This window comes from Hyla sarda, chromosome 7, assembly GCF_029499605.1.
Source record: "Hyla sarda isolate aHylSar1 chromosome 7, aHylSar1.hap1, whole genome shotgun sequence".
NCBI classification, from domain to species: domain Eukaryota; kingdom Metazoa; phylum Chordata; class Amphibia; order Anura; family Hylidae; genus Hyla; species Hyla sarda.
Genome location: NC_079195.1, coordinates 91962458 through 91989226, shown reverse-complemented (window position 1 = coordinate 91989226; position 26769 = coordinate 91962458). Strand labels below are relative to the sequence as shown.

The 26769-nt window shown below is 42.5% G+C and overlaps 1 protein-coding gene across 1 annotated transcript in view; it reads right to left on the bottom strand.

The window, feature by feature from the left end:
• PCDH15 (protocadherin related 15) overlaps window positions 1-26769 on the bottom strand; it is a 1516206-nt gene that overhangs the window by 104145 nt on the left and 1385292 nt on the right. Inside the window, exons 31-33 of the mRNA XM_056530010.1 lie at window positions 14994-15170; window positions 11525-11743; window positions 3787-3795 (exon numbers count right to left, since the gene is read on the bottom strand). Of these exons, the coding sequence (XP_056385985.1) occupies window positions 3787-3795; window positions 11525-11743; window positions 14994-15170 (405 nt within the window). The remainder of the gene's footprint in view (window positions 1-3786; window positions 3796-11524; window positions 11744-14993; window positions 15171-26769) is intronic.

Genomic DNA, 26769 nt, shown 5'->3' with positions numbered 1-26769 from the left:
GTGTGAATAAAACCACAGTTTGATTCAATCAACATTGGAGTGCCGCTTCTACCTTCATTTGATATTATGTGGGAATGAGTCTGTTCCTGAAGCTGAGCACCCAGCTGGATCTAGAATCCTTGTCACATTGATCCTCTTTTCTCTATTGTTGGTATATATATATATATATATATATATATATATATATATATATATATATATATGACTCAATGGCCCTCATTTACTATTGCAAACCTGACAACCTGACATGTTTTTTCGGGTTGTGCGCCAGAAATTCTGTCTGCACCAGATTTTGTGCCAGAATTGAAAAACCCCGACTAACTCTCCATTTTGCTAAAAAAAACTGAAAAGGGGCGTGGTCATCGGAAAAGGGAGCGTGGACTCCGAAAAGGGGCTTGTTCCCGACATTTTCACAAAAACCCAACATATTTACTAAGGTTTCCACATAAAATGTGGTGGATTTGAGCTGAGGAAAACCCTACAGATCAGACAATGTGTAAAAAAAGCAAAGTGTAGGGAAAGTGGAAAATGTACGGAAACTTTTCTAAATACCGTGGAAAATAAATTGTAGGGAATAAAAACCTACAAAGAAACCTACATTCCACTCTTAGTAAATGAGGAACTATGTGTGTGTGTGTGTGTGTGTGTGTTTGTATGTTCCAGTCAACTTCAGTAGCTGATAATTTTTGGAAGGATTAAGATTTTTTAGTAGAAGTAATTTACAAATCTGTTTATCTGGAGCCAGTTGATATATATATATATATATATATATATATATATATATATATCAAAGGAATATGGATACCGCTCTCACCAGCTCCGGACACCTCCTGCACCTGTGCTGCGGACTGCCGGCACCGCCTCCGGCAACTCCTTATACTTGAAAGAACTCCGTCCGGCACCAAGGTATGAGGTAAAAAAAGCTTGTCTTTATTTATGCCACAGCAGGATACATACAGATAAAGATGTCTGACGCGTTTCGCCCTTTGCAGGGCTTAATCGTAGACTCACGACGTAGTCTACGATTGAGCCCTGCAAAGGGCGAAACGCGTCAGACATCTTTATCTGTATGTATCCTGCTGTGGCATTAATAAAGACAAGCCTTTTTTACCTTATACCTTGGTGCCGGACGGAGTTTTTTCATATATATGTATATATATATATATATATATATATATATATATATATATAAATTCCTGGAATACCCCTTTAACTTTTAGCAAAATTCTGACCAAACTAAGGTTCTATAGGTTCAGTTTGCTTATCTCTATTAACGAGGCATGTGTATTCTTCAGGGCCTGTAGGACCTTGAAGTGTTCATGGCCCTCCGAGCTATAATTATTCCTACTCCTGGGTTATTGACTGCCTGGAAACTGCAGACATCATTGCTCTGCTCCCAAAAGTTTTGTGAGCCCAGAAGCCACTTCATGGTAGAGCTGCTTCTGGACCTTAACAAGATTTTCGTAAAGAAGGAGAACAGAGCAGTAAAGTTGGCAGTGCCCGGGCTGTCAATCATGCTGAAGTGATTAAAGCACTGAGCACCATGACTATTTCAGGGTCCCACAGGTGCTGATATGTAATTGTCCCTTATTACCATACGGCACGGAAGACTTTTAAAACATATATTCTTCTCTATTGCTGATGGCCTGGAGTACATAAGGATATGGCAAGAAAGCTTATTTTGCCCTATATAACATGTCGCCAATGGTTATATAGGGTAAAATTTGATGACAAGTACCTTTTAAAAGATGAACTCACACCTAAGATTACCAGAACATCTCTAATTCTAACCACTGCACCTCTCATTGCTATCCAATCCTTGCTTTAAGTAAAAATGAAGGTTTTGCATAATCACAATGAGATTTTTCATCAAGTTAATACATCTCATTGTATGATATTGATCCAATCTAGTTATAAGAAACTCTCAATTTCCGCCTATACACATATGTAGTGTGACTATGTTTTAAATTCCGGGGTTCCGGGGTATTCCGGCCAAAAGGATAAGGGATAAGATGTCTGATCATGGGGGGCCCACCGCTGGAACCCCCTGCGATCTTCGTGCAGCTCCCGCATTCTATGCTAGGCTGTCTGTGTCTCCAGGACTGAAGACATAATTTCACTCCACTCGTGGCATCATGCCATGCCCCTTCAATTCATGTCTATGGGAGGGGGCGTGACAGCTCTTCGGCTATCTCCCATAGACATGAATGGAGGGGGCATGGTGTGATGTCACGAGGGGGCGTGGCATGAGATCATGTCTCCAGCCCCAGAGACTGAAGCAGCAGCCCAGCATAGACTGCGGGTGCTGCATGGAGATGGTGGGGGTTCCCAGCGGCTGGCCCCCATCGATCAGTCATCTTATCCCCTACACTTTGGATTCAGGGTTAAGATTTCTTTGGCTGGAGTACCCCTTTCAAAATGCAGTTGAATACAACCGCTGGCAAAAATCCCCACACTTAGAGGATGTTCACCTAGGCTTTTTTTTTTTTTTTTACTTTATCATTTATAAATGATTTTAATTAATGGCATAAAAAGTTTTTTGTTGCTCCTTCCTGGAGTTTTGTGATGACTACATTATTTGAGGAACAAGCTGAGTTTGATTAAAGCATCAATGAGCCTTGTCATGGACCAATTTTTTAATTTCCACCATAAATTTGCAAACACACTGTTATCCAAACTATTCACTGACCATGTTATCCAGTTAGTATGATTTTCTCTGTGACAAGATACATTATCATTGTGAAATATCTTTCTAATCAAATATTTTTTTTTATAAATGGAAATAGAAATACTTAAAAAATTTTATGTACACCTGTGCAGTAAATGCTGAGATATGACTGCCATAAATGAGAGGGGAGACATGATTATATACTCCTGATATCATCTCTCTCTGTAAATCACTTCATTCAGTCCTTCACGCTCCATAATTGTTTCTCCAGTCCACTATAACCTTGATTCCTTCTGTTTAGGCTTAAGTATTGACATTTGTTTCAATTCATTTTTTTTTTCATTTGTGGTGTTGTACATGTTCTATTTTATTCTATTTTATTCATGTTCTATGTATTATTCTTATGCTTTCCTTTTACAACCTTCCCATTTAGTTTTAACGTTTTACAAATTTTACTCACAGTTGACTGGGAACAACCAACTTTTTTTTTCACACACCTGTATTAAATTTCTATTTTAAAGGATTTTTTTTAAATATTTCTTACCATTGTTTCTAATGAACTTTTGTTGGGGCCATGTTTTCTTTCAATTAGCCAAGTTGGTAAGGTTTGTAAGCACAAACCCTTTTTACCAGTAGACTCATTTACATTTTTAGACTTGTCTTAAAAGGCAAATTACAAAGTTATTCATAATTTTTTTTCTCAACATTGACAATTTCATCATTTTTTCCCCCCTGAACTTGACTTGGAAAAACATATACCATTAATAATATACCATACATTAAACTTTTATTTTTAATGTATGTTTCCGAATTTTCAGCTATTAAACAAATAAACATTATTTTGTGTCAGATCTGTGACTTGTCTGCTCAGTAAAAAGGATGGGCAACAGTCCTCAAATTCTGACAATTTGATAATTTTTTGACAGGGATTTACTATTTTTAATCTAATTAACCCATATGATACATATAGCACTATTCAACCGTGCATCAAATTTAGAGACACACTGCGTTCAATACTTGAATACTATGTTCTATCAGCCAGAACAAATGGCAGTATATAATTGTACAATGTTAATACATAAAGGGATTTCACACTGGTAAGAAGATAATTTACTTACTCTTTAAACCTGGTCCGCAGGTTGATGGAAGATAGGGGAGAAAAAAAAATGTTATAAATTAGAAAAGTTTCTTACTGCATCATTAACATTCACAAGACTTTCTTATCAAATGACTTAGGTAATGACATTCTAATAACCAAAATCTTTTAATGGGTACAATTAATGTAATACCCTTTGCAAAATCATTATCGGCCTTGTAGAATCTAGTTTAGCAATAAATTACATTGAAGAAAAGATGTCTTAGGATAAACAGGCCTACTGTATGTCAAGTAGGGCTCCCACGTCTTTTGTGGCCTGAATTATACTCAAAAAGTCAGTTATTAAGGCACAAAGCAATCTATTTTTTTGTTATAATTGCAGCAGCTTTATGGTTCAGCCTACTTGAAGCAAATTAAGGCGGCCTTGCATAATGGGGAAGCACAATTACACTCTTGGCTGAATTCAATGTGATGTGTCCTGCCATGGATTCCTAATACGTTTTCATAATCGGCTTCGACTTTGACTTGCGTACTGAATTTGTAAAGTCACTTCTTTTTATAATAAGAGTTATTGTGCTTGGGTAACATTCAGCTGATTACTGAAAGCTAAGGCTCTGCGGCTAATGGCAGGCACGCTCAAGTGAAATATATGAAGTGAAAATGCAATTAACGCATCTATTTAATCAAATACATTAGGAGTTTAATTCATTGCAAAAGAGATTAAGCAAGCTATCCATGACCAAGTTCCAGCTCTGATAATAATGTTACATGTCAAATACCAACAGTGTAAAGTGGCTAAGAACATACCAGGGGTGTAGAGCTGCAAAGCTAAAATGGACCATTAGGCAAAGGTCCTGTTGCCACTATAAAAAAAGCAAACATCCTGGAATGAAGAATACAATGTTGATCTCCTGTCCAATCTTACCTTAATTTTGTAAACACATATGGAGCATGCTTGGGGCGGTTGCATCTGCTGAGAATTGCATGCAATGCCAAAATAGTCCCATGCATGGGGCTATTCAACGTTAAGGCTATGTTCCTACCTACTTTTTGGGCAAATTTATAAGATGTAAAATGGCATTTGTATGTCTCAAAAATAACCAAAAATGACCGTTTTTTCTCTCAGTTGAATTAAATTCAATAGGAAAATGTCCCCCAGTTTCTACACCTTTACAAGCACACAAGTTACCGGCATACAAGTAAGCGTAAAGGACTTCTCAGCTGATTCTGCTCTAAAATACTTCCATATCCCATATTCTGTCACCTTTTTTAAGATATAGACCAAATCTCAAAGAATACCCAAAAGGGGAGGAAACGGCACAAGTACTCTACCTTTCTAGTGTAATGTGAACACCAACCTGCGGTTCTGCTGACCGTTAGGTGAGCATGTTACACCTGGGATTAGAAGATGGATCGGAGTGAGCTATACTGTCTGGAGGTGCTCTACGTGTGTGATACACTGTAAACATATGTAGCAAGCATAGAAGGAAAGTAACAGAGCACTCATGCTACGACTTCTGTTTGGAGGCTAGAAGCTGGAACTCAATTCTGGTATTCCATGGCAGGGAGGTGAAAGGTGTAATGAGGGGAGCCTCAGACGCCGGCCACAGACCATATCCCGCCCACTGGCGCATTGTCAGGCCGTGTACACAACAAATCCTGACGAAGCGCCAGTGGGTGTGATACAGTCCGTGGCCGGCGTCTGAGGCTCCCCTCATTACACCTTTCACCTCCACACCATGGAATACCAGGATTGAGTTCCAGCTTCCAGCCTCCATATAGAAGTTGTAACGTGAGTGCTCCGTTACTTTCCTTCTCCGCTTGCTACAGATTTTTCAAGATATAGTTTGTAACCAACATGTCTTGAAAATTTTTAATTTAAAAAGAGGCAAAAAAGCATGAAAATCAGCTAATCTGCCTAAAAAAACGTGGCCAAGAATTTCCTTAAAGGGGTACTCCAGTGGAAATTTTTTTTTTCTTGTTATCAACTGGTGCCAGAAAGTTAAACAGATGTGTAAATTACTTCTATTAAAAAATCTTAATCCTTCCAGTACTTATTATCTGCTTAATACTACAGAGGCAACACTTTTCTTTTTGGAACACAGAGCTCTCTGCTGACATCACAAGCACAGTGGTCTCTGCTGACATCTCTGTCCATTTTAACCCCTTAAGGACGAAGCCCCTTTTTGCAAATCTGACCACTGTCACTTTAAACATTAATAACTCTGGAATGCTTTTAGTTATCATTCTGATTCCGAGATTGTTTTTTCGTGACATATTCTACTTTAACATAGTGATAAATTTTTGTGGTAACTTGCATCCTTTCTTGGTGAAAAATCCCAAAATTTGATGAAAAAATTAAAAATTTTGCATTTTTCTAACTTTGAAGCTCTCTGCTTGTAAGGAAAATGGATATTCCAAATATATTTTTTTTTGGATTCACATATACAATATGTCTACTTTATGATTGCATCATAAAATTGACGAGTTTTTACTTTTGGAAGACACCAGAGGGCTTCAAAGTTCAGCAGCAATTTTCCAATTTTTCACAAAATTTTCAAACTCGCAATTTTTCAGGGACCAGTTCAGGTTTGAAGTGGATTTGAAGGGTCTTCATATTAGAAATACCCCATAAATGACCCCATTATAAAAACTGCACTCCCCAAAGTATTCAAAATGACATTCAGTAAATGTTTTAACCCTTTAGGTGTTTCACAGGAAAAGCAGCAAAGTGAAGGAGAAAATTCAAAATCTTCATTTTTTACACTCGCATGTTCTTGTAGACCCAATTTTTGAATTTTTACAAGGGGTAAAAGTAGAAAATGTATACTTATATTTGTAGCCCAATTTCTCTCGAGTAAGCACATACCTCATATGTCTATGTAAAGTGTTCGGTGGGCGCAGTAGAGGCGAAGGAACGACAAGGGGATTTTAGAGAGTACGTTTTTCTGAAATGGTTTTTGGGGGCATGTCGCATTTAGGGAGCCCGTATGGTACCAGAACAGCAAAAAAAAAAAACACATGGCATATCATTTTGGAAACTAGACCCCTTGAGGAACATAACAAGGAATAAAGTGAGCCTTAATACCCCACAGGTGTTTCACGACTTTTGCATATGTAAAAAAAAAAAATAAATCACTAAAATGTGGGTTTCCCCCCAAATTTCACATTTTTGCAAGGGTTAATAGCAGAAAAGACCCCCCAAAATTTGTAACCCCATCTCTTCTGGGTATGGAGGTACCCCATAAGTGGACCTGAAGTGCACTGCGGGCGAACTACAATGCTCAGAAGGGAAGGCGTCATATTTGGCTTTTTGAGAGCAAATTTTGCTCGGGGGGCATGTCGCATTTAGGAAGCCCCTGTGGTGCCAGGACAGCAAAATAACCCCCACATGGCGTACCATTTTGGAAACTAGACCCCTCACGGAATGTAATGAGGGGTACAGTGAGCATTTACCCCCCACTGGTGTCTGATAGATCTTTGGAACAGTGGGCTGTGCAAAATTTTTCATTTTCACGGACCACTGTTCCAAAGATCCGTCAGACACCTGTGGGGTGTAAATTCTCACTGCACCCCTTATTACATTCCGTGAGGGGTGTAGTTTTCAAAATGGGGTCACATGTGGGTGTGTTTTTTTTTTGCGTTTGTCAGAACCGCTGAAACAATCAGCCACCTCTGTGCAAATCACCTCAAATGTACATGGCGCACTCTCCCTTCTGGGCCTTGTTGTGCGCCCCCAGAGCATTTTGCGCCCACATATGGGGTATCTCCGTACTCGGGAGAAATTGTGTTACAAATTTTGGGGGGCGTTTTTCCCTTTTACGTCTTGTGAAAATGAAAAGTATAGGGCAACACCTGCATGTTAGTGTAAAAATTTTTATTTTTTTACACTAACATGCTGGTGTAGACCCCAACTGTTCCTTTTCATAAGGGGTAAAAGGAGAAAAAGCCCCCCAAAATTTGTTAGGCAATTTCTCCCGAGTACGGCGATACCTCATATGTGACCCTATTCTGTTGCCTTGAAATACGACAGGGCTCCAAAGTTAGAGCGCCATGCGCATTTGAGGCCTGAATTAGGGACGTGCATAGGGGTACTCTATGCCATTGATTCCCAAACAGGGTGCCTCCAGCTGTTGCTAAACTCCCAGCATGCTTGGACAGTCAATTGCTGTCCAGAAATGCTGGGAGTTTTTGTTTTGCAACAGCTGGAGGCTCCATCTTAGGAACACTGCCGTACAATACATTTTTCATTTTTATTGGGGAAGGGGGGTGGTGGGGGGGCAGTGTACGTGTGTATATGTAGTGTTTTTAGGTTACATTCACACTGGCTGCAGATTACACTGAGTCTCCTGCTAGGAGTTTGAGCTGCGGCGGAAAATTTGCCGCAGCTCAAATTTGTAGCGGGGAACTCACTGTAATCTGCCGTCAGTGTGAATGTAGCCTGTACATTCACACGGTAGGGGGGTCAAAACTACAACTCCCAGCATGCACTGACAGACCATGCATGCTGGGAGTTGTAGTTTTGCAACATCTGGAGGCACACTGGCTGGAAAACCTTCAGTTAGGTTCTATGACCTAACTCAGTATTTTCCAACCAGTGTGCCTCCAGCTGTTACAAAACTGCAACTCCCAGCATGTACTGATTGCGGAAGGGCATGCTGGGAGATGTAGTTATGCAATAGCTGGGGGCACCCAAGTACAACTCCCAGCATGCCAAGACAGCCTTATGCTGTTCCTGAATGCTGGGAGTTGTAGTTTTGCAAGATTTAGAGGGGTTCAAGTTGTAAATCACTGTCCAGTGGTCTCAAAAATGTGGACCTCCAGATGTTGCAAAACTACAACTCGCAGCAATTTGCTGTCTGGGCATGCTGAGAGTTGTAGTTTTGCAACATCTGGAGGGCTTCAGTTTGAGACCACTTAGTGATCTACAACCTGAACCCCTCTAAATATTGGAAAACTACAAGTCCCAGCATGCCCACACAGCAAACAGTTGTAGTTTTGCAACATCTGGAGGGCCACGGTTTAGAGACCACTGTAAACTGTGGCCCTCCGGATGTTGCTAGGCAACAACTCACCTAGCAGGACCCAGAAGCCGCCACCGCCGCCGCCGCACGTGGGGGATCCCCGCATGGAGGATCGCGCTCCGGGATCCGGGATCCAGGTAGGGACCTTCGGCGCCGACCTTCCCTGGTCGGTTCCCCCGTTTTGCCCGGACACCGATAGGTGGGCAAAGCGGGGGAACCGAACTTTAACCCCCCTCCCCCGGTCTGCTATCGGTCGGTCGCTCAGCCGACCAATAGCAGGGATAGGAGGAGTGGCACCCCTTCCACCAAACTCCTATCCCTTTAGGGGGACACCTATGATCCCTCTTATTTTCCGGGTCACCGGGTCACCAGTGACCCGTATGACCCAGAATCGCGCAGATCGCAGGTCTGAATTGACCTGCGATTTGCACGCATCGCGGTCATGGGTGGGTCTCAGGACCCCCCTCGGCGATGTGCCGGGATGCCTGCTGTTAGATAACAGCAGTCATCCCGGCCCGATCACCGCTACCGGTGACGCGGCGCTCCCGGAACCCCACGACGTACATGTACGTCGCCGCGCGCCAAGTGACACTTTGCGACGCCGTACATGTACGTCACTCGTCGTGAAGGGGTTAAGAACTGTCCACAGTAGGAGAAAATCCCCATAGCAAACATATGCTGCTCTGGTCAGTTCCTAAAATGGACAGAGATGTCAGCAGAGAGCACTGAGCTCGTGATTCAGCAGAGAGCACTGTATTCCAAAAAGAAAATAATTGCCCCTGTAGTATTCAGCAGCTAATAAGTACTGGAAGGATAAAGATTTTTTAATACAAGTAATTTTCAAATCTGTTTAACTTTTTGGAACCAGTTGATTGAAAAAAAAAAAAATAAGTTTTCCACCGGAGTTCCCCTTTTTTTTGCAAAAAACTGAGCATAAACACCCTGAAGGATTCAGATTTTTTTTGGTCTGAAAAAATGCACACCGTATTTCACAAAATGTGTTAAAATAGTCTAACAGGACATCAGGACCTGTGCATGGGCCTCTTTGTGTACTCTCCAGCTACCTTAGCATGGTAATGGAGCATGCTCCAATTGCATTTCCACCCATGATGACTTTTTTAAAGAAAATGCATCAAATATATTTTTTACATTAAGAAAAATCATAAAAATGTACATCTTTTTTATTTTATTTTGTAAACCTAAACCTCTTTTTCCAGTGCTTAATGCATTACAGTCCAATTTAGCATATATGCTGGACACACAAGTGTCCAAGCCTGTTATTGGCTAAGCAACATTGTGACATATTGAGCCCTGGTTTTCTTCCTGGTGCTGAGGCTCAATACATTGCCTTGCCCCTCAGCCAATCACTGGTCAAGGCAGGACATCTCTGCGGGAAGTGATAGCTAAGATACACTCTAATGCATTGACCACGAGCACTAGGATAATTATAGGACCAGAGCAATACTAGAGGCAACTGGGGGAGAGCAGGAGGTAAGTAAAGTTTTATTTTTTTTATGTATATATTTATTAATATAAGAAACATTCTGGGGGGAAACTTAAGAAAAAAATACATGTCTTAAATGTTTTGTTTCCTTTTAAGAAAAAAATTGGTTAAACTTTACATTAGAAATTAGCCCCTGGGTACTTTAATTCTAAGTTAAAGTGATACAAATATAAGGATGCTCATTTTTAGGAGACATTATCTCTAATTATATCATTCCCTACTGCCATGGTAATTTAGTTATTTACCCTAGTTAACCAGTTCATGTATGGGAACTGTGCAATAATATATTGTTGGCTTGGTAATGGAGCATTGAGTATACTGTAGCCGCTATCATGCACCGTGTGAGATGTAGAATGATTAGGGCTCATGAAAGGTCATATAAGAACATTTTGCACCTAGTGCAAATTGTTCTTATTTGGTGTGATATTAACATTATCCCTAGGGGCACATTCTGGAAAGCCATTATTCTACTGTATAAGTGAAAAGAGATGCCAATGTCTTCAAGTATTTATAGAGCAGCTATAAAAAAACATCATAACCCTTTATCGGGTTAGTTATCTTATGATAAATGTAGTAATTTAATTCTTGGTAGATGGTGAAGAAAACCCATAATGCTACTATTACAGAGGTTGAGAGCCCCAATGCAAAATCTTTAACAGGATCTCCAACTACAATGTGCCATTTATAGTACTGGTCTTTTTTCATTTTTTTAAAATAAGAGCTGTAACCTCTGCACCACTTCTGTAGAATTTCTATAAGGGTATGTGTACATAAACATCTCCCATTGTTTTTAATGGAAGATGTGCTACTGCATAGAAAAACTTGGGAATTTTAACTTTTTCCTTGGGGTCTATCTTTAAAGCTTCTATTGTATTCAGTGGGACACTTATGACATTTATGCAGCTGTAAAAGGTAGAAGCCGAACTTTCTGTGTTGTATTTTTATTTATTTATTTATTATTTGTTTTCTTTATTTGAATATAAACCCAAGCATTCTAAAGAAAATCAAGTGCCAGACTTTACCTTAAACTTTAGAATGACTTTGTTCAAGTGCACTGCAGTGAACAAAGTGCCGATCGATACTACTGGTTGGAGACTTATGACACAACTGCCATGCAGGCTGCAGTTCAGAGAGAACGGTGGTACGACATTGCACACTGGCAAGCTTTTTGCTCATATGCACACACCCCAATAATTTCACATATTCAACCATGACAACAACCATCTACTTACTGTTTGTAGCTGACCATCACGATTAATATAGCTGGAATACAGCAGAGGATGATTATAATAGCCAGTGCAAGCAAAGCTCCCTCCGTGTAGCCTACAGCTTGAGCTTGCTTCTTAACATTGGCTACCACATCGGGGGTCCGAATCTCTAAAATACGTCCTCCAAGGCCAATGTGGTTCTGGAACTCTTTATTTATGTCAAGAACTTTGCCATCTAAAAATCTGATCAAAAAAAAGTGGAATAGTGTTAGATGGAGTTATACATTATAATTTTTATTTTATTTATCTAATACCCTTACATATTATCACTATCTTCTACACCAGCCTTCCCATACAATATTACTGAGTGATTTATACAGCACAGGTACTAAACTGGGCACTAGATGTCACTGCAGCACAGAAGTATCTGATACATAAAGGAAATTATAGAAAACTGCTTGTCCTTAATTACTAATAATCTCCAAATGACATGAAGGCCTTTGAGATATACAGCAAATTTTTTCACTATAGAATAGTCACATTTTAGAAGATTTCGTAGGAATTTTAAAAGTGTATTAAGCCTAGCATTTAAACGTGAAAAAAAGTCAACAAAAGATGGAAAGTACATAGTGCTTCAGAATAAAAGAACGGTACAAGACACAAAGAGCAGCTGTGAACTAATTCAACATTGAAACTCTGACACTGCATTAAATATTCCAAGTAGAAAAGGTCTTTCTTTTTAAGAATAAACCAAGCAGTTGTGTTTGGTTAGTTTTAGTTCACTTACATGGATGGGTGATCTCAGGTCATCTTTCTTCTTTGGCTTGTTATAAAGAGAGATTTGTCTATGCATACAGTCTTGCCACCTCAGTTTGTTTTTGCAGGTTACCGCAATATTGGGAAAGATTTATTAAGGAAAATATACTAGTTCTATGGCTGAAATCGACCCAAAAATCTGCCTGTGCGCTGTGCACAATATTTATTATGTGTTTTACATGCTTTTTACAATTAGTAGAGAGTTTTGAAGTGTCTGAAAAAAAGTTGTATGGCATTAGAGTAATCATAAAATGGTCCTGGTCTTCAAATGGTGTGTGCTATGATTTTAACAAAAAAACATAAAAACAATGGTGTTTTGCAAACCAGCCAAGAGGTGGCATCAGGAAGAGAAAAGTGTCTATCATGTCTAGCCACTAACAAATTTTATGCTTCTGCTTGTTGTAAAACCCCAACAGGTGTGGACGCTCTTTCCCAATTACCGGTTTGGTTTAGGGTCAAACTTGGGAACAAAGTCTAACTATTCTCCTGGTTTTCACCCTTCAGGATAATGAAGCTGGACTTTAGCCACAGGGGACATACCAGGTTACTACTATAAAAGTGGTTCAGGTTAAGTGGCAGGCCAAAATGTCCAGGTGCCAAGCATCAGGTACACAGGCAGGAGGGGCAAGATTAAGTTGTAGATGTAATAGCGCAGAAAATAGAGTCCAATGTAGCAAAGCTGAGATGATGTTTGTAGCAGAGCTGAGTAGCCCAGAAGCATTCGGGTGGTGTTAGCTAGCTCAGTATGCAGATCATTCACAGAAGACTCAGCAAGGTACCAAAGGATCCGGCAGAGGTTAGTTATTAGGAACAAGAACACAGTAGAAGTACTCATATCGGAACATTTTGCTTGTAGAAACTAAAATATTGCTCAGGCACCAGGTTGGATCAGGGAAGTACACTTGCTCTTGCCAATGCATGTTTCAGCATCTGACAGTGCAAGAGATAAAGACACATGGAGCCGTAATGCTCATATCTTTAGTGCTATGCTAAATTTATGACTGTATTAATAAAGACAGTCATTACAGTGACAATCATATAGGCACACTTCTAGTAAAATTTTAGGTTGTTCTTTAATCCACACACATTTCTTTTTTATAAAACTGTTACAGCATAGCCTAAGAGGAGAATGACATGTCATGAATGTTGTCAGTAAGTTTTTTATTTTCTCCAAGCAATCATAGTGCCAATCCAGCTACAAAAGAGGCATGTCTGACAGTCTTATTACTTGGGATATAGTGCATAATAGGCTTTTCAATTGAAGAGGTTTACCCACCAAACAAAGCAATAGTGCATCACTTGGATATGCCATCATACTGATTCATGGCTGCCCAGCTGCCAAGACTGTCAAAGATCCTTAGAATGAAGAAGTATTAATAAGAGTCAACTTTTATACAAATAGAATGTTCACACTGAGGAATTTCTGCAAAGAAATATCATATCTGATTTTCCTATGTGGATATGTGCCATTCAAATCTGCACTTATTTTGTGGCTACTGCAAGTGGAAATTCAGCACAGAATTTCCATAGTGTGAACATACCTTTAGAGTGTGTTACCTGGCAACTTAAAGGGGTGTGATAGCAAGTTAGTCAAATGTGCGGAATATCCGCATGTATTTTTTGTGCAGACATCCCGCACATTTAACGCCCATGTACATAGCCTAACTAATCCTCAGGGTATGTCTCACTCAGTGAGGAGCAGCAGCCAGGACGTGCCTCAAGGACTAGTTACCTGGGTTTTGGCAGCATTTTTAAACTATGATTACTCTGAAACACCTGAGTGTGCTTCACAGTGTCTGGTAATGCGATGACTGCACCAGTTTAATGCTGTCCTCAGTTTTGGTGGCATAAAAATGGTGACAGGTTCCCTTAAATTCCCAATGGTTTACATACACAGTGGGCACAATTTCTAGCAGCATGTTTAACATTAGACCAAGTGATTATCAACACTGTTGCCAAATAAGCAAAAACTGTATATACCTGTCTAACAGTCTATAATGTCATACTTATTAACAAAGGTCAACATTAGTAGTTCTTGCAATGAATGTCTATGCCCAACTTCTTTATTTTTACTTTTGCCTGCAATACCTTTGTTTTACAAAGACATTACAAGAGTTTTTGATTGTGTTGTACCTAAATGAATTAGTATGAGCTGATGTCTCTTTTCAACTGACACTTAGATATATAAATTGATAGTAGTCACATGGATATGGCTGGCATTTGCAGACCTGCCCTTTTGTTGCCGTTTTCTTTGAAGTAACCTAGAATATTCTACAACAAATGACTTTCTGTTCCCATCTCAGCAGGAGCCTTAGGTGAACTCTCACCTCGTCTTATCACATGACAAGTTGCAGCTGCTTTCACTAAGAGGCAATGCCATGCCTCGATTCTTCATCAATAAGATACAGCGAAAAGACACTTTCTCTCTGAGGGCACAGTGACAAGAACGTTTGTATAGCTAGATATTATGGTCTGCTGTAAGCAGTGCTCTGTTGTCACAAAGGTGCTATTTCATCTCCTACTTTTCTTTTCTCAACTTTATTGGTCTATTGTTCTTGCAATGTTGTTTTTGTAATATCTTACAGGGAAATGTTTTGACACTAAAGGAATTGTAATTTTTATTATATTTAAAAATCTATGTAAATCTAAACTTCTTAAATTCACAAAGTGTACTCACTTAAAAAGTTCATTGCGGGATATAGCTCTGTTTGTTTGTGGATCAACAGCATAAACCATTAGGTCGCACTGAGTGTAGTCCTCTTCTGAAAAACCATCTCCATATCTTCTGGCTCCAATTGATTCCACAACAACTGCTGCTCCTGGGATTTGGTCCTGGACGTAACGCTCTAAAATGCTGTAAGAAAATACATACAAACAAGAACTAGTTAAATTGTAATAAAAAAAAAAAAGGAAAAAAATCATAGGTAACAGACATGTCAAAATTTTTTGCAGAGATCAACACTGATCACTGGAGAGACCAGGGAAAAACACGTAGCTGAGCGCTTCACTCCCAGGCTCATTGCCCAATCTGATTTTGTTGTAGAAGACAGGCTTCATAAACTTACAATGGGACAATCTCCTAAGACAAGTCGGATGTAGCAGTTTTTGTCTATGTGAACAGAACATTACACATAACATTACTATAGCTCAGAGTTTAAACTATGGGGGAGATTTATCAAAACTTGTGTAGAAAATGGGTAGTGCAATTTCCAATAAAAAACAATCTCCAATAAAAAAAACAAAAAAAAAACAAAACATGTTTCTTCTTTCATTTTTCAGAGGTCTTTATCAAAATCAAAGAACCAATCTGATTGGTTGCAATGTACAAGGGCACCACTCTTCCCCTAGACAGTTTTTGATAAATCTCCCTCATAGTTTCAAAATTCTGACACAGATTTTCAATTTTGATGCAACTTATTTGGCAGAAGTTTTGGACATGGGTAATCAAAATAAAAGGCTACCTAGTACAGTTTCAACATAAATGGGGGAATTTTAACCACCCCTTATGCAAGCATTTGCCTCTTTTATGCCAGACACGTCAAATATTAAAAAAAGTGGTTGGGGCTTCATACAAAAGGGTCGAATTAATACAACCCATACAAGTTCAGAGATGGCATTGATTTCATAGTGTGGTGCATGGACAGCTGCTGAAGAGCTAGCTTTATAAGAACACATAAGAACCTTTTAAGTATTCCCTTCTTCCCATAATGTGTATGCTTTTCTGTGCCTAATTTAATGATAAAAATCTGTCATGTGCATGGATTCCTGATGAACTAAATGGGACTAACATGTCATGCAGAAAACACATTAAAATGGTTATTTTCAAACCAACTGGTAAAACAGAAAGTTTTACAGATTTGAAAAGTGCTTTTATTGAAAGGAAGTCTGTCAACCGTATCACCCGCACTAACCTGTCATACAGCCTTGTAGTGCAGGTGATACTGATCAAAATAAAACTTACAATGTCCTGAATGGCCCAGCCATTGCGCCGTTATCGCTGTTTTTGTGTTTATGTAAATTAGTTCCCTCAGGCATGGACGGATCTAGGACTGGAGCTCCGGGCACCCCACGTGATCTTCTGCTTGGTGGGCGCTCCGCCCGGCTCATCAATGGGTATGTTCTCCCTCCCTGCTCTCACGTCAGGTTTTCGCCACTGTGCACACGCCGCTTACAGAGTACGCCCGGAGGCGGCGTCAGTTTCAGCCTCATTCACCTTCATGCCTTTGTGCATCCTCACACTTCACTGCTGGCTGCGGGAATAAGGCTGAAACTGGGACCGCTTCCGTGTGTACACTGGAAGCGGCACATGCGCCGTGGCGAATACCTGCCGTGAGAGCATATTGATGAGCCGAGTGGAGTTCCCACCCAGCAGAAGATCACGTGGGGTGCCTGGAGCTCCGTCCTAACTCCACCAGTGCCCGAGGGACCTCATTTACATAAAAAAAACAGTAATAACGGTGCAACGGCTGGGCCATTCAGGACATTGTAAGTATCATTTTGATCAGTATCACCCGCACTACAAGCCTGTATGACATGTTAGTGTGGGTGAAACTGATGACATATTTCCTTTAAACATTTCAAGCCATCCAATACTTATCAGCTGTATGCTTCATAAGAAGTTGTGTAGTCGTCTTTCCAGCCAGACATGTGGTTCCCTGCTGCCACCTCTGTCCATGTCAGGAACTGTCAAAAGCAGGAAAGGTTTGCAATTGCTTATGTTCTGGACAGTTCCTGACATGGACAGAGGTGGCAGCAGAGAGCACGATATCTGACTGGAAAGACTACAAATCATTCTATAAGGCATACAAAAGCTGGACTATAGGAAGGCATGATATATTTAAAGTACAGTAATTTGCAAAGCAATAACATTTTCTATTACCATTTGATTTTGAAATAAATGTTTAAATAAATGTTTTAAACCATTTTTCTCCTCTAAAGTACCCCTTTAAATTCTGGGTGAAAAAAATTCTTACTGAAGCCTAAATGTGCTTGACATAGACATAAATTTAGTTAGGAAGCATTACCCAGCAATCTCTTGTCTTAAAGAGATATTCTGAAATTAAAAATACTATCCCCTATCCACAGGATTGGTAGGGGTTTGGTTGCCACACTGTGTATAAAGAGGTACTCTGCCCTTAGACATATTATCCCCTATCCAAAGAATAGGGGATAAGATGTCTGATCGCGGGGGACCTGCCGCTGGAAACCTCCGTGATCTCTCCTGCAGCACCCCACTGTCATCTGATGCACGGACAGAAGGGGCCAGGGGAATCGTAAAGTCTCAGCCCTGCCCCCTAGTGACATCATGCCACACCTACTTAATGCAAGTCTATGTGAGGGGGCGTGGTGGCCATCATGCCCCCTCCCACATACTTATATTAAGGGGGTGGGGCATGATGTCACGAGGGACGGGGCCATGATGTCACGATCCTCCGGCCCATGAATCACCAGTCATCCATGGAGTGAAGCTCACTCCGTGCACCAGATGACAGGGGTGCTGCAGGAATGAGGATAAGATGTCTAGGGGAAGAGTACCTCTTTAACTCGGAAGCCCCATAGAGGAGAAGTGGAGTTGCTGTCTCAGTTTGTGTTCTATCTGAGAGGCAACTTTTCTCTGTTCTGTTGATCAAGGAGGTCCTGATCATCAGACTGCCACCAATCATTTTGTTAAACTTTGCTATATTTTGCGTAGGGATAACTTATTGAACATACCCAAATTTAAGTAACAAGTAGTCTATCAAATTGGATGTATTGGAATCTAACCAATCCTATCCTATACAAAAGTATGTACATTGCCATATGTAATAGGACAACACAGCATAATACAACAGATAAAAATCTTAAAGGGGTCTTCAGAGTTGTTTTTTATTTATTGTGCTAAGCTTGCACAACTAACTTAAAAAGGTATATTTATCTTCTTTGCTCCTGCTGACTCCGCTCTCCCAGAGAGGGTCTTGTTACACAGCACTTCCTGTGTTTGGGGTTTGTGCAGGCACTGCCAACTCCTTTATAACACCATTACAGCCACTGATGCTGAGCGGGCAGTGTATGAGTAGGCAATGTATGCCAAATACAGCAGGCACTGTGCAATGGGAGCACAAGCAAGGAGAACTGTGCAATGGGAGCACAGGAGAACAAGCGAGGAAAGCTATTTTTTTTTCTTTCTTATGTTTTACCCCAGGCTGAACACACTTAAAAGAAAAAAAAATAAGAAAAATAATAATAATAAAAATAATAAAGAAATAAAGAAATAAAACCTTAGTATACCCCTTTAAACAGAAATTTAAAAAAATAAGGCCATTCTCGCTTCGTTGCATTCCTGCTACTTACATCTTGTGTATCTGGCGAGTCATTTTCGTCTATACTCTCTCTCTCTTTTATAGTTCTACGAGCTGGATCTAATTGCACCTTATACAGTATATGCTTCATATGTTCTGTTTCTAGTTTGATGCACTTATATTTTACTGTTAGCGTGTACCAGTTGGACTCTACGCCCTTTGTACTTTTGGTCTCCCTAGACCAATGGGCCCCAAAGTAGTTGCTATGATTTCATGTACTCCTGTTATTTCTTTGTTAATAAAATTTCTTTTGAATGTGAAAAAATAAATAAAAATAAGGCCATCACAGGGTCACCCCGCAAAGCTCATACACTTAGAGGATTATGCAGTACTGTATGCTTATTACGAATAGAGTTTCTTTTTAAATGGAGTTGTGCCCAGTTACAGATAATGGTTATAGGTTTCCCTTGCATTTGACAAAAACCCAGCTAGTTATAATCTGCATTGTTCAGTCCTATTTTCCATAATTAATATAAATAATAAAAAGCCATTATTTACAATGGGGAGATTAAGGTTTTAAGCTATTACAGCAATTTGTAAGGTTTTTGTTTGATGTTTCAATCCTCTACTGTGGAATCGAGGAAACAATGTCAGCAGAAATGACCAGCAGTACAGTGCCAGCTTTGTATGTGACTTCTTGTGGGAAAAGGAGCTAAAGTTAAACCATTTGAAATGTAAAACCATTTTCATAACTGCTGTTACGCCGAGCGCTCCGGGTCCCCGCTCCTCCCCGGAGCGCTCGCTACACTTCCCTCACTGCAGCGCCCCGGTCGGTTCCACGGACCCGGGGCGCTGCGTTACCACCTCCGGCCGGGATGCGATTCGCGATGCGGGTAGCGCCCGCTCGCGATGCGCACCCCGGCTCCCGTACCTTACTCGCTCCCCGTCAGTTCTGTCCCGGCGCGCGCGGCCCCGCTCCCTAGGGCGCGCGCGCGCCGGGTCTTTGCGATTTAAAGGGCCACTGCACCGCTGATTGGTGCAGTGGTTCCAATTAGTGTTTACACCTGTGCACTTCCCTATATCACCTCACTTCCCCTTCACTCCCTCGCCGGATCTTGTTGCCCTAGTGCCAGTGAAAGCGTTCCTTGTGTGTTCCTTGCCTGTGATTCCAGACCTTCTGCCGTTGCCCCTGACTACGATCCTTGCTGCCTGCCCCGACCTTCTGCTACGTCCGACCTTGCTTCTGTCTACTCCCTTGTACCGCGCCTATCTTCAGCAGCCAGAGAGGTTGAGCCGTTGCTAGGGGATACGACCTGGTCACTACTGCCGCAGCAAGACCATCCCGCTTTGCGGCGGGCTCTGGTGAAAACCAGTAGTGACTTAGAACCGATCCTCTAGCACGGTCCACGCCAATCCCTCTCTGGCACAGAGGATCCACTACCTGCCAGCCGGCATCGTGACAGTAGATCCGGCCATGGATCCCGCTGAAGTTCCTCTGCCAGTTGTCGCTGACCTCACCACGGTGGTCGCCCAGCAGTCACAACAGATTGCGCAACAAGGCCAACAGCTGTCTCAACTGACTGTTATGCTACAACAGTTACTACCACAGCTCCAGCAATCATCTCCTCCGCCAGCTCCTGTACCTCCTCCGCAGCGAGTGGCCGCTTCTGGAATACGACTATCCTTGCCGGATAAATTTGATGGGGACTCTAAGTTTTGCCGTGGCTTTCTTTCCCAATGTTCATTACACTTGGAGATGATGTCGGACCAGTTCCCCACTGAAAGGTCTAAGGTGGCTTTCGTAGTCAGCCTGCTGTCTGGAAAAGCCCTGGCTTGGGCCACACCGCTCTGGGACCGCAATGACCCCGTCACTGCCTCTGTACACTCCTTCTTCTCGGAAATTCGAAGTGTCTTTGAGGAACCTGCCCGAGCCTCTTCTGCTGAGACTGCCCTGTTGAACCTGGTCCAGGGTAATTCTTCCGTTGGCGAGTATGCCGTACAGTTCCGTACCCTTGCTTCAGAATTATCCTGGAATAATGAGGCACTCTGCGCGACCTTTAAAAAAGGCCTATCCAGCAACATTAAAGATGTTCTGGCCGCACGAGAAATCCCTGCTAACCTACATGAACTCATCCATCTTGCCACTCGCATTGACATGCGTTTTTCCGAACGGCGTCAGGAGCTCCGCCAGGATATGGACTCTGTTCGCACGAGGCGTTTCTTCTCCCCGGCTCCTCTCTCCTCTGGTCCCCTGCAATCTGTTCCTGTGCCTCCCGCCGTGGAGGCTATGCAGGTCGACCGGTCTCGCCTGACACCCCAAGAGAGGACACGACGCCGCATGGAGAATCTCTGCCTGTACTGTGCTAGTACCGAACACTTCCTGAAGGATTGTCCTATCCGTCCTCCCCGCCTGGAAAGACGTCCGCTGACTCCGCACAAAGGTGAGACAGTCCTTGATGTCTACTCTGCTTCTCCACGTCTTACTGTGCCTGTGCGGATGTCTGCCTCTGCCTTCTCCTTCTCTGCTGTGGCCTTCTTGGACTCTGGATCTGCAGGAAATTTCATCTTAGCCTCTCTCGTCAACAGGTTCAACATCCCGGTGACCAGTCTCGCCAGACCCCTCTACATCAATTGTGTAAACAATGAAAGATTGGACTGTACTATACGTTTCCGCACGGAGCCCCTTCTAATGTGCATCGGATCTCATCACGAGAGGATTGAACTGTTGGTCCTCCCCAATTGCACTTCTGAAATCCTTCTTGGACTTCCCTGGCTTCAACTCCATTCCCCAATCCTGGATTGGTCCACTGGGGAGATCAAGAGTTGGGGGCCCTCTTGTTCCAAGGACTGCTTAAAACCGGTTCCCAGTAAACCTTGCCGTGTCCCTGTGCTTCCTCATGTAACCGGTCTCCCTAAGGCCTATATGGACTTTGCGGACGTTTTTTGCAAAAAACAAGCTGAGACTCTACCTCCTCACAGGCCTTATGATTGTCCCATTGACCTCCTCCCGGGCACTACTCCACCCCGGGGTAGAATCTATCCTCTGTCCGTCCCAGAGACTCTTGCCATGTCTGAATACGTCCAAGAAAATTTAAAAAAGGGCTTTATCCGTAAATCCTCCTCTCCTGCCGGAGCCGGATTTTTCTTTGTGTCCAAAAAAGATGGCTCTCTACGTCCTTGCATTGACTACCGCGGTCTTAATAAAATCACGGTTAAGAACCGCTACCCCCTACCCCTCATCTCTGAACTCTTTGATCGTCTCCAAGGTGCCCATATTTTTACCAAACTGGACTTAAGAGGTGCTTATAATCTCATCCGCATCAGAGAGGGGGATGAATGGAAAACGGCATTTAACACCAGAGATGGACACTTTGAGTATCTGGTCATGCCCTTTGGTCTATGCAACGCCCCTGCCGTCTTCCAAGACTTTGTTAATGAAATTTTTCGTGATCTACTATACTCCTGTGTTGTTGTATATCTGGACGATATCCTGATTTTTTCTGCCAATCTTGAAGAACACCGCCAGCATGTCCGTATGGTTCTTCAGAGACTTCGTGATAATCAACTCTATGCCAAAATAGAGAAATGTCTGTTTGAATGCCAATCTCTTCCTTTTCTAGGATACTTGGTCTCTGGCCAGGGACTACAAATGGACCCAGATAAACTCTCTGCCGTCTTAGATTGGCCACGCCCCTCCGGACTCCGTGCCATCCAACGTTTTTTGGGGTTCGCCAATTATTACAGGCAATTTATTCCACATTTTTCTACCATTGTGGCTCCTATTGTGGCTTTAACAAAAAAAAATGCCGATCCCAAGTCTTGGCCTCCTCAAGCGGAAGACGCCTTTAAACGACTCAAGTCTGCCTTTTCTTCGGCTCCCGTGCTCTCCAGACCTGACCCATCTAAACCCTTCCTATTGGAGGTTGATGCCTCCTCAGTGGGAGCTGGAGCTGTCCTTCTACAAAAAAACTCTTCCGGGCATGCTGTTACTTGTGGTTTTTTTTCCAGGACCTTCTCTCCGGCGGAGAGGAACTACTCCATCGGGGATCGAGAGCTTCTAGCCATTAAATTAGCACTTGAGGAATGGAGGCATCTGCTGGAGGGATCAAGATTTCCAGTTATTATTTACACCGATCACAAGAACCTCTCCTACCTCCAGTCTGCCCAACGGCTGAATCCTCGTCAGGCCAGGTGGTCTCTGTTCTTTGCCCGATTTAATTTTGAAATTCACTTTCGGCCTGCTGATAAAAACATTAGGGCCGATGCTCTCTCTCGTTCCTCAGATGCCTCTGAAATTGAACTCTCTCCTCAACACATCATTCCTCCTGACTGCCTGATTTCCACTTCTCCAGCCTCCATCAGGCAAACTCCTCCAGGAAAGACCTTTGTTTCTCCACGCCAACGCCTTGGGATCCTCAAATGGGGTCACTCCTCCCATCTCGCAGGTCATGCGGGCATCAAGAAATCTGTGCAACTCATCTCTCGCTTCTATTGGTGGCCGACTCTAGAGACTGATGTGGTGGACTTTGTGCGAGCCTGCACTATCTGTGCCCGGGATAAGACTCCTCGCCAGAAGCCCGCTGGTTTTCTTCATCCTCTACCTGTCCCCGAACAACCTTGGTCTCTGATTGGTATGGATTTTATTACTGACTTACCCCCATCCCATGGCAACACTGTTATTTGGGTGGTCGTTGATCGATTCTCCAAAATGGCACATTTCATCCCTCTTCCTGGTCTTCCTTCAGCGCCTCAGTTGGCTAAACAATTTTTTGTACACATTTTTCGTCTTCACGGGTTGCCTACACAGATCGTCTCGGATAGAGGCGTCCAATTTGTGTCTAAATTCTGGAGGGCTCTCTGTAAACAACTCAAGATTAAATTAAATTTTTCTTCTGCATACCATCCTCAATCCAATGGACAAGTAGAGAGAATTAACCAGATCTTGGGTGACTATTTACGACATTTTGTTTCCTCCCGCCAGGATGACTGGGCAGATCTTCTACCTTGGGCCGAATTCTCGTATAATTTCAGAATCTCTGAATCTTCCTCCAAATCTCCGTTTTTCGTGGTGTACGGCCGTCACCCTCTTCCCCCCCTCCCTACCCCCTTGCCCTCTGGTCTGCCCGCTGTGGATGAAATTTCTCGTGATCTTTCCACCATATGGAAAGAGACCCAAAATTCTCTCTTACAGGCTTCTTCTCGCATGAAGAGATTCGCAGATAAGAAAAGAAGAGCTCCTCCCATTTTTTCCCCTGGAGACAAGGTATGGCTCTCCGCTAAATATGTCCGTTTCCGTGTCCCGAGCTATAAGTTGGGACCACGCTATCTTGGTCCTTTTAAAGTTTTGTGTCAAATTAATCCTGTCTCTTACAAACTTCTTCTTCCTCCTTCTCTTCGTATCCCTAATGCCTTTCACGTCTCTCTTCTTAAACCTCTCATCCTCAACCGTTTTTCTCCTAAATCTGTTCCTCCCACTCCTGTTTCCGGCTCCTCGGACATCTTCTCTGTCAAAGAGATTTTGGCCTCTAAAAAGGTCAGGGGAAGAACTTTTTTTTTAGTGGATTGGGAGGGTTGTGGTCCAGAAGAGAGGTCCTGGGAACCTGAGGACAATATCCTGGACAAAAGTCTGATCCTCAGGTTCTCAGGCCCCAAGAAGAGGGGGAGACCCAAGGGGGGGGGTACTGTTACGCCGAGCGCTCCGGGTCCCCGCTCCTCCCCGGAGCGCTCGCTACACTTCCCTCACTGCAGCGCCCCGGTCGGTTCCACGGACCCGGGGCGCTGCGTTACCACCTCCGGCCGGGATGCGATTCGCGATGCGGGTAGCGCCCGCTCGCGATGCGCACCCCGGCTCCCGTACCTTACTCGCTCCCCGTCAGTTCTGTCCCGGCGCGCGCGGCCCCGCTCCCTAGGGCGCGCGCGCGCCGGGTCTTTGCGATTTAAAGGGCCACTGCACCGCTGATTGGTGCAGTGGTTCCAATTAGTGTTTACACCTGTGCACTTCCCTATATCACCTCACTTCCCCTTCACTCCCTCGCCGGATCTTGTTGCCCTAGTGCCAGTGAAAGCGTTCCTTGTGTGTTCCTTGCCTGTGATTCCAGACCTTCTGCCGTTGCCCCTGACTACGATCCTTGCTGCCTGCCCCGACCTTCTGCTACGTCCGACCTTGCTTCTGTCTACTCCCTTGTACCGCGCCTATCTTCAGCAGCCAGAGAGGTTGAGCCGTTGCTAGGGGATACGACCTGGTCACTACTGCCGCAGCAAGACCATCCCGCTTTGCGGCGGGCTCTGGTGAAAACCAGTAGTGACTTAGAACCGATCCTCTAGCACGGTCCACGCCAATCCCTCTCTGGCACAGAGGATCCACTACCTGCCAGCCGGCATCGTGACAACTGCACTGCAAACCTTAGAAACTAATGCCACGTACTCCAAGGTGTCATTGACAGTGCCGGTGTTTAAACCATCAGACATTTCATTTCCAAGGTTGTAGAAACAATGGATTTAAATCATTAAATGTACAGATCTCATCCTCAGATACAAGATAACGGAAGGCTGTGGTATTTAATTATAGCTTTGTAGAATTCATACTCGGGCAGAGTTAAGTCACGTCTCCTCACTGACATGAACCGAGGGGTTGAGGACGCACAGTGGGAAAAAAAAAGGATAATGCAATTAGAGTGGCAAAGCAGAAAAGACAGCTGTATAACTTATCAAATAAAGTTTATTCTCTACGTAGAAGGATTAGATATTTCAATACTTTGAGTGGTTAACCCTTTCATTCTTAAATCCTCTTTGAATTTTAGCATTTAGAGCTCAGTCTTCCATTGAGATAAAAATTCAATCAGCAGCCAGCTGTACTCCTGACCTGCTCTGTTAAACATGACAGGCTTTGAGAGTCCCGATGATTAGCCATGCCAGGTGCCATCATTCTCCTCTATGGAACGATGGATGGTATGAATGGTGTGTTGATAGATACTTAGTCACTGGTATAGACTTTATGTGCAATATAATTACTGATCTTAGGATGCATAGAAGGGGTTCTTCACATTTTGAGGCAAAAACTATGTCAAGGAAATGAATCCAGACAGCAATGCTTGGGAACGGCAGCCATGTTATTTGCTTTTGGCTTGCAGTGTAAAGTAAGACATTTTATTTATTTATTTTTGTCTAAATTTGTCTTAGTGAGTTTCAGTGGGACTTTTCTGCAACTTTTTATTTAGGGCATTTCAGAATCCTAACCAGGTTGTGGATTGCTTTTAAAGAGTGTTTGCAGTGGTTAGTGACTTATCAAGTGTGACTTTTTAGCAACTGTATTGTTTGTCGCACATGGCCTCCTTTATACACATACTAACTCCCACCAGTCCTACAAAAACATCTAAACTGGCCATGCAACACATTTATCAAGTGTCATGTGTCATATGTGTTCTAAGCCTGCTTGGGGAGTAGAACATAAATGATGAATTCCTTCCTCAGTGTGTACCAATATGTTTATCCACCTACACATATGAATGTGATTGACATATCCAGTTCTCCATAGGAACATGTTCATTGGTGTGTGTAACTGCCTGCCCAGTCAGAGTCTGTTATACAGTTGATGCTTATTAAGCAATTGTTATGAAGTTTGCATAGATAAATGTATTTCTTTTTGTCATTTAATATTGTCTTGCCTCTTTTCTTCTGGATGGCCATGGTTTCTTATGTTTATCCTGCCGCTTAGTTACATAATAACTGAAAATATGTAACATACAGTCTGTTGTGCAGCAGGCAGAACTTACTGTGATGGCTTCTGTATAGGTATACACCAGTCTGGCATGGTATTAAAATTGTGTGGTCTCCCTTCTGCCACTAAACCAGCTCTGACTTATTGTGTGTTAACTGGCACCTTAATGTTACTAGCAGATCCTTTAAGTTACATAAGATATGAGTTGGAGCATCTGTGGATTGGACTTGTTTATTTAGCACATTCTATAGATGCTCGATGAGATTGAGATCTTTGAAATTTGGAGGCCAAGACAAATCCTGGCCATCAAATCTATGTAGGATCCTGTATGTGTGAACATACCCTAAATGGGCCACTTCCATTTGGAATACCGCTACAAGGAAATGGTTTACTTGGTATGCAGCAACGTTTAGGTAGGTGGTGGTACAGTATGTGTCAAAGTGACATCCAGATAAATG